The following is a 9,364-nucleotide window of genomic DNA, read 5'->3' on the forward strand; positions in this document are numbered from 1 at the left end:
CGCAGTAATGCCTTTGGCAAGAGTTAAGATACGGAAAGGTTAGATAATTTACCAAAGGTCATAGAATTAATCTCAGAGGTAGAATTTGATAAGCCCCCAGATAAGCCATCACCTCATGCACTCCTTCTGTGACCTCTGTTTGAAGGAATGATGGCATTCAGAGACAAGAGTTTAGCTCTGTTTTACTGTCTGCAGCACATTCTGATGAGGATTTCCTCCTTTAAACGTGGTCAAATGTGAAACGAAGCCCTAGGGAGGGAAGAGACAGTAAAAGAACACCTAGAAGTTTTAAATGAATTCAAGATTACTGACCAGGATAAACAACGTTTCATCTTTGGAACAAAAAGAAGAGAAAGGGAAAAAAGCCAAGTCCTTGGCCCGAAGGAGATATAGTAGGAGATGACAGAAGGAATGCAGACCTCTAGAAAGGTCCTCTGTCTCCCGCATGCAAGGCCCATGCAGCTGCTCCCTATGGCGAGCTGTAGGTGCGGCTGACTATACACGTGAGCTCAGCAAGTAGTTTTTCACGGTGATTCCATTGATAACAATGGCACCAACTGGTTTAGTTCAGCTTCATCCTTAGCAATAAAAGGAAAATCTTATTTTCTGTGCATGTCTTTTTGCATATTGCTGATTAGAATGCATGCATTGAAAATGAATGAAAGAAGTCTATAAAAACAGATGAATCTCTTTATTTTGCTATACTTTTTACCTTAGAAGTGTTGAGAGACATTTTGTTTAGGACCAGAAGAATTTGAGAGTTAGGTTTCTTGACTTTCAAATAAATTTGAACTTCCTGAGTACAAAGTTTAGAATCAAATTCCTATTTTCTGGGCAAAGTTTCACTTATTGGTGATAAAATGTGAATTTTCTGCTTCAAAGATAAAAGACTTGAATGATTTTTAAAGGCCTGGGAGGCCCAGGATAGTTATTACAAAACTAAATTTTAATGAGTTTTAAGTGTAAATGAATTAGAAACATGCATCTCAGATTTCTTATTAAAATATACACGAGGTTACAGATTATGAAGAAAAATGCTTGGCAAAGTACATCTCAGCAGTTGCCAATCTTAAAACATTTGAGACATTTTATCAGTTGTCCCAACAGCAGATGGAGGCCTTTGCTTGTATCATTGAGTTCTTTTCAACTTAAAGTGCCTTTCCTAGATTAACTCATTTAGCATATTGCTTATTTGTTACGCCCAAGCACATAAAAAAAAAAGTGAACATCTCCCCAGGATTGTAGAGGGTATATAATTCAGCTCTTTGGTATCCTATCAGAGAGGAACTGCAAACCAGGCATAGCCCTCTGTATGTTCAGAGAGAACACCTTTATCCCATGTAGACCTTCACATGTACTGAGTACGGTGAGTGCATACGGTTATCTACAAGTGCCAAGAAGTACATAGGAATAACCAGGAGTCTGCTATTCCTTTTGCCTGTTTTCTATAAATATCCTTTAAAACCACATCTTCTCAGGATTTTTTAAAAAGACCTGGTCGTGCTTAGTTTTTTCAAAGAGAGGTAGACGGAAATATCTGATACAAAGAAATTTCTTGTTTGTTTTCAATAATGTGTCAGAGAAAGCAGAATACTTGCTTACACAGAAAAAAACTATTTTGCTACCTTAAGTTCAGAATATTTTATAAAGGACACTACAACCAAAATTGTCATGAGAAATAATTGCCCTTTCATTCTTTTCCTGCCACCTTAGTTCATCATCTTTATTATCAATTACTCTCTGATAGTCCATAGCACATACAGCCCACTGGTCTTAAGATAAAGAGATAATCAGACACTGCAAGTTCTTTGATTTCCTCATGAAATCAAAACAAATCATTGGAACAAAACCCATGTTAAGTACTTAAATGCCACATCTTTACAATGCAAACATTGCACAGCTATACACATTTGGGTCTAAATTATTTTCATATTTCCTTAATAACCCTACCAAGCAAATAAGGAAATAATTTGGCATGATGACCTGATCTTCATTATTTAATCATTTTGATACCCCGCAAGATCTAACAGATAACTTACATGAAGCACCGAGATAGGATTTTACAGGCCCTAATCATGCATTATCTTATTTGATACCTGCAACTGTGCTGTGAAATTTGTTGATCAGACATTTATAATTCACATCCTATGAGTGAAGAGCTAAGTGGCTGTGTGACCTAGGAAAAGTTCCTTAAACTATCTGAGCATTGGTATCTTTATTATGGTACTTGCCACATACCACATAAGGCTCTTTTGGGAATAGAATGAGAAAATGCATATAAATATTCCAGCAGAGTCCGTAATACATATTAATTATTAAAAAATATCAAATACTATTGCCTAAAATCTCTTGGTTATTAGTTGATGAAATCAACATCAAAGTCTGGGTCTTCTAATTTCTGATCTGGTGCTCACAGGCTTGCCATTGCCCACAAGAAAATATAATAAAAATCTGTATGTTATTACTCCTGTTTTTTTTTTTTCGAGCTCTATGTTTTCCAACCCCTTTCCCGCTATCACTCCAACCAACCCAAACTGTTGGCAGACACTCTGTCCTGCTCTCTCAGAGTACATACAGTCTTTAGAATCTCTTTCTGTCAAAAGAGACACTGTCCTTGGAGTCAGCTCAGTTTGTAAATGAGTGGACCTTATGGATCCACAAACAGTAACTTCTGTCTCTGTTTCTAAGATTTTCTTCATCTCTGCTTAATAGTTATCATCTCATTTTTTTTTAATCAGTTCGTTGTCTCTTTCTTACACAAAACTATGCTCTCAAAATCAGGAATTTTGTTTTACTCAACACTTCTCATTGGTTAATATTTGTTTAATTGATTCTAGATTCATTTTTCGCCTCTTTATCATGCTGCCACATATGCTCAGGATGGCCTCGGCAGACCATAGTTATTGAATGAGAACTTTAAATATTTTATTAAACATTTAACCTGACAGATCTAGTTCTCCTGTTTAAATGTTCATTCCCATTCCTAGAAAATGTCTTACTTGTCCACCTGACGATGGACAAGTTGACTGAATAAACTATAAATTTTTCTGTGAACACTATTCAATTTTCCACCAAGGCTACTTGCTTCTCCACCTTCATTCCTGCAAGTCTTCCCCTTGTTCATTGTAACAGCTTCACTTATATTCCCTTAGTCCCTAAATGCTCCAAGCTCTCTTTCTTCCTCATGATGTTGGCTTGTGCTTTACTCTGCTCAGAAGAGTCTCTTCCCATCTTCACATGGTTGCTTCCCTCTTATCCTTCAGGTCTCACTAATTATCAGCTTCTCCCATGACTGTGAAAAGTCAAATAGATCTCCCACTATCATCCTTGAGAGCTCCCTCATTCTTTTCTGTTTTTCTTTCGTTTGTGATTTGTATTTTATTTATTTGCTTACTTTTGTCTGTTTCTTATATTCAAAGTAAGTTCCAGGAGGGCAGGGATCACATCTGTCTTATTGAGTATTGTATGACAATACTTCATAGTAATTACATATTGGATGAATAAACAAAGAAAAAAAAAGAATGCAATAAGCATGGATGTTATATATTGGGGTGTTTATCAAATATAACATTTTAGTAAACCAGGCTGCTTCAGACCATAGAGACTTTATGAGGAGAAACAAAGTCAGTCAATCTGCCAATAAGTCTATGGTCACTCACCAGTCATTTGTTAAGCAAACTCTGTTAGGTGCAGCAATAAGTAGCTAAGTATGTGAGAGGGCCCAATAAGTAGACCACACCTTTCCATTGCTCTTAGGATAATGAACAGTTGACTCAGTGATTTGGTCTTTAGACCTTCTCAGCTTCAGACTACTATTTCTCTAGTTAACTCTGACCCAGCCATAAAGTCATCTGTCAATGTCTCCAAAATGCCACTCTCCTCACCACAGTTACCCTCACTTTATTCATTGGAAAAGATACACAAGATTGATTTATCTAATTCCCTCACAGGATCAATTTATTTGATTTGACCCCTAATATTTCTTGTCATTTTCTTAAGTTTATCCAAAGTTTCTCAATGAATGCGCTCTTTGGCCTGCGCCTTTTATTTCCAGGCTGTTCTTGCAATAGACCTCTGCCTTCCCACAATCTTCCAGAACTCTTGTGATGTTCTATAAACCAGACAAAACCACACACTTTTACCCAAAGGACCCTAATATATCTTGAAGGATCATTTTATGATTTTTAGTAGTTCTCAACGATAAGAGTAATTGAATTTGCTTCAGAGACCATGGTGGATATTTGGAAAACTATGAGAGGCTCATTAACATGATGGAAGAATGTCTCAAGAAGGTCATAGAAAAGAAGAAAGTTAAAACACTGAAGCAATCAAGTTGGGTTTTATATTTTTTCTTTGAGAATCTTCAGGGTAAATTAATTCTCTAGTATTAGTATACCTTTTGTAATACAAATAACATATTTTCTCTAGTCATACTTATCAAAAAATTTTAAAGGAATCTTTAAAAACAAAGTGGAATTTTACAGTTCCGCCTTCTTGCCAAACAAGAACTGCTTGTCCCTTGTTTTGACTGCGTTAACGTCTGTGTTGTTTGCATACAGTTGATAAAACAGCATTGAATACAGCATCTTTCCAGATTCATCAACATACCTTACTATTCCCCAGTATGAATTGGAAATTAATGTAGCTTGTTATGTCTCTAGTATGACTTTATAAACACAACCCGGCTGTATTCCTCTTCCAAAATTGAAAAAGGAGAACTAGCTTTTCTCCATTTAACTTTTTCTAAAGTTTCTGCATGATGATGCTCATGTTACAGTTGAACATCAGCTGTACAGCTTTTTCTTTCTTTAGCTATTAGTCCCTTAAGTATGACTCTGTAATCAAAGAGAGGTCAACTGTATCCAAATAAAAATATGCCAGAATGTCTCTGGCATAAATCTGTCCCTGAAGATTTCAGTGGTGTTACTACTTCAGGAGGGGAAGAAAAAATGCTGTTTTATCTAAAAGTCTAAGAACTTAATTCATTAGAAAAATAAAGTACTGAGATATCCTTATAGAAAGCAATGCAAGCATAGGATCCCTATGTTACTGATCAAATGTTTTTCTCTTTACAAAGTTTTGAAAGAACTTGAACAATCACAGAAAATACACTACTACATAGGAACTATATGGCTACTATTGAAAAACACTTCCCATATTCCTATGAAATACAGAGAGGGCATAGTAATTCAAATTCAATTTGAGCATCATTATCATTGCCCAGTATTCAATTAATTTCAGAAGCAGCTGAGGGCCAGTTCTTGGCAAAATTACGAGTAGATGGAAAAACCTCTTTATTTAGATATCTAATAATTAATTGTTTTACCTAACAATTAATTGTTTTATTTCCAAAAACAGGCTTAAGGTGGAATGCCTCTTAAGGGTATCTGCATTACATATAAATCCAAACACAACTTAGATCATATCTCTAAGCCTAGAAGCTTCCCATCATTACAATGGGAACTGTGTCCCAGCAGAGTGACACCAAAATTTGATTCCCATGAGAGCATTCCTCTCTCTGATTGTTCACACACTGCCTAAATCGGATGCTGTTTATAGCAATTCTGCAACAGAGAAGATATGTATTGAATGCCTCATTTGTAAATGGTCATAACAAGTATGAGTAAATTCCCCCCTCAGTTAATGTCATTAATTTCTAAATGTTCAATTTATTTGTAATTATTTCTTCTTTCTTTCATTATTAACCAATTCTTCAGGCTGGTGGTTTGATGCTTGTGGTCCATCCAATCTAAATGGAATGTTCTATACAGCGGGACAAAACCTTGGAAAACTGAATGGGATAAAGTGGCATTACTTCAAAGGGCCCAGTTACTCCTTACATTCCACAACTATGATGATTCGACCTTTGGAATTTTGAAGACATAGTGTCAGAAGAAATTATGAAAACAACAAAGAAATCTGGAGAAGCTACCAGATGAGAAACTGCTTGAAAACTTCTGAAGCAAAATATTGTCTCCCCTCCCACAACAAGTGGCAGTTATGTGAAATCAGCAAGGTTCTTGACTATGGATTTGGAACCTTTTGAGTTCACAAAAGTCCCTGCTTGGGGTTCCTGTGCTCATGTGGCTTGACTGCAGAGAATGCCACTTACTGTCATACTTTAAAAAGGGAAGAAACTGCTCAGTTTTTTTTGCATTTCAAACTACTACTGGATCTTATTTTGGAACTGTGGTAGCCAGATGATAAGTATGGTTTATTTTATGTAAAACCGAAGAAGAAATGAACACCACCACCAAAAACAACTAAAAGAATATACATGAAGAATAGAAACAGGCTGCCATAATCCGTTGGCAAAGGTGTATCACACCAGTGAAATGGTGTTATTTCTATGCAAATCGACTAACAATTTACACTGTTGCAAAGTTTTAATAAAAATTAAGGAAGAATGGCATTGCCCTCTGAGTTGGTTAAATGTTAATGGATTTCAGAAGCCTTAATTCCTAATTCATACCTACTAGTTGATTTCAGTTAACCCATCTTCAAATATAAATTCCACTTTGTTAAACCATGATGAATTATAGTGCATGAAGAATAACAGTGTGAGATAGAAACATGCTCCATTACTCTTTGATTTTTTGATATGGTTCTCGGAAAAAAATGGACGTCATCAAGTATGGGTATATAAGGTGAAAAATTATCCCCTCCATGCTACAGTTTTCATTTACTTTAAAAACTGACTGACTGATACATAAATATATTTATAGCCTGAGCAAAGTTGAAAGAATGTGAAATATATCATCAAGCTCTTAAAATAATATACATGCATTTAATATTTCCTTTGATATTATACATGAAAGCAGCTTTTTAGAGTGTATGAAGTTGAAGTAAAACCAAGTAAACTGGAACAGTTTATTTTACAGTACTTTCTTGCATGTGTACACGTAAGTGTAACTTCATTATTTTTAAAATAATGATTTTTAATTCTTCACCCTATTATTTCATGCTAATTTAATTTTTGCTAATTAACTGAAACATGCTTTTCAGAGTTACCCTGTTCCAGTTTCTATAAAAGACACATTTTGAAGTCTATGAAAAATAAAAGAAATTATAAATATCATTGTACATAACATGTTTATATCCATGGTAAACCTAATAGTTGTTTAATCTGGAATACGTGATATTCTTTAATTGATGCAAATAAACACAAGTTTTCAAAGAAATTTACTATACTACTTTACGAAGTACATTATTTCTTTATATTTTTCTCCTTCAGACCCTGTTTTCTTAGCCAGTTTCTGATTTTTAAAAATTATTATTAGTGAAAAAAATTGGCAAAACTCTGTATTATACAAAAGGGGAACACACACCTACATAGAGTCATATTAATAAGAAAATTCTGACTGCTAGCTGCTGTAAATCTCTTAATGAAAATACGCCCATGGTATCATCTTTTTTAAGTGAATTTGGGGTATATGTTTTTTGTTGCTATTTGAAGTTACTACAGTATTTTATCGAGAAGTACTTTCTGATTCTAAGTGTTCAAGGTTACAATAGTGAACAGTTTTTATCAAAACATGAGTTACTGTGACATAAGAAATTGAAATACATGTATTTCAATTGGGTGTCCTCTTAGAAAATAAAAGTTTTTGCTTTTTGGTTTTTTTTAAGGCAACAATACCAATTTCAGACCTGGTGACTTGATCTATTGTGCCTTCATGGTTCTCTTCCATGTGAGAGAATAGAGCTATTCACAGTTTTAAGAGAATATTTTTTAAAACTTAGCATCAAGTCTTTATATATTTATGCATCTGTATACAACCTCATTTTGCCTTACATGTGATATTTACAGGCGATACACAGTTTTTCTTTTCCCAGTGACTTCTTCATAGTACTGTTTAGCCTCTCTCTCCAAAAACCGTCTTGATTGTTTTCATTAAGTGAATGAACATGAGTGTTTTGTTTTTTTGTTTTTCTACAGATTTTTTAAACCAGTCTTTTGATAAGAAATACTATTTCCCAAGTCATAGTACAAAAATAAAATGAAATTAGAAAAAAAAAAGAAAGCATGATATTTACTGTTTTGTTATCTGGGTTTAAAAAATGAAATATTGTTTTCAATTATTTATAATAAAGCAGTATAAAATATTTTATGACTCCATTATGTGCATTGTGTAATGCTTACATGTTTGTGGCCATTTAATGTGTATATTCTTTGCATTTAATTATTTCAGGATAAGATAATTAGGAATTAGGATTTTGTCTTTAAATTTTTATTTCAATAAAATTCATGTGGTTTCTATGCAAATTTCTTCACATCAGTCACAGCTTTATTTGATTTAAATAAAATTGAAAACATATTTGTGCAACCTTATATCATTTTAAATAAATGCTTTAAAATTTGAGATCTATGGAAGTATGGAATCACTTTTAAAAATTGCTAAATGAACTAAAGCCTGAATATTTGAAAAACTTTCAGTCTGGGGTGTGATAAGAAAGTTTAGCTCCATTAGAATGGTCAATCAAAGCAGTGGGTCTGAGGTCCACATCTATTGCATGATTGTTATGTCCTGCCAATTCTTGAATGCTCTATTATCATATGACAATTGACAGCAAAAATATGAAAACTCTGACTGTGGAATAATAGGATGTGTGGTGTACATCTGATTTTGTTATAAAAAGGAAAGAGCATAAAGAAGATGCTACTCACCCCTCCTGCCTCCTATCCTAACAGTCCTTATAAGGAAGTTCTTACTTTTCTCCTTAATTCTCCTCCCATTGCCACCACATTGATTTGAACATTCATTAACTTCTACATGATTGGAAAGGAAAAGATACTCTCTGCTACCTTCTGCTCCTATTCACTCCACATCCACACAAGTTTATTCTTAAAGTCAGACTTCTGAAGATGCTTCTTTCCTGCTCAAAACCCTTCACTGCTTTCTCACTACTGCCTAAATTTGAAACAAACATATCATGTTAACCCTAGACGGCATATCCAGAGAACTCCATTCTACCTACTCAGTATTCCAACCAAAATGAGGAAGCCTCCATGCTAGGCTGATTACCTAGCCTTCCCCTTTCTCTGTGCATGCCCTTACAATGTTACTTCGCAGTTCATCCCATAAGGAGGTGGGGTCTATTTCCTCATCCCCTGAATGCCTGACTTGAGACGCTCTTGCCAATAGAATGCAGAAGTGCCTATGTGTCACTTCTAAGCACAGGGCTCATGAGCCATTCAGCTCCATCCTAGGAGAAGTGCCAGGAGAAAAAGCCCAGAGTAGCCTAATGTAGGATTAGAGAACACAGCAAGCAAGATAGAGTCTACTGGTTGAGATCACCCCAGTCCATCTAGACCCCAGATGACCCACCTGTTGATCTCAGATACATGGCTGATCTTCAGCTG

The 9,364-nt window shown here is 34.9% G+C and overlaps 1 protein-coding gene across 4 annotated transcripts in view; it reads left to right on the forward strand.

Moving 5' to 3' along the window:
* ANGPT1 (angiopoietin 1) overlaps positions 1-8,266 on the forward strand; it is a 228,567-nt gene extending 220,301 nt beyond the window's left edge. For all 4 annotated transcript variants that reach the window (XM_039853714.1, XM_039853716.1, XM_039853715.1 and 1 more), the window contains exon 9: positions 5,718-8,266. In XM_039853714.1, the coding sequence (XP_039709648.1) occupies positions 5,718-5,878 (161 nt within the window). In that variant the 3' untranslated portion in view covers positions 5,879-8,266. The remainder of the gene's footprint in view (positions 1-5,717) is intronic.
* The last annotated feature ends 1,098 nt before the right edge of the window (positions 8,267-9,364 follow it).

This window comes from Pteropus medius, unplaced genomic scaffold (genome assembly GCF_902729225.1).
Source record: "Pteropus medius unplaced genomic scaffold, Ma_sr-lr_union100, whole genome shotgun sequence".
Lineage (NCBI taxonomy): Eukaryota > Metazoa > Chordata > Mammalia > Chiroptera > Pteropodidae > Pteropus > Pteropus medius.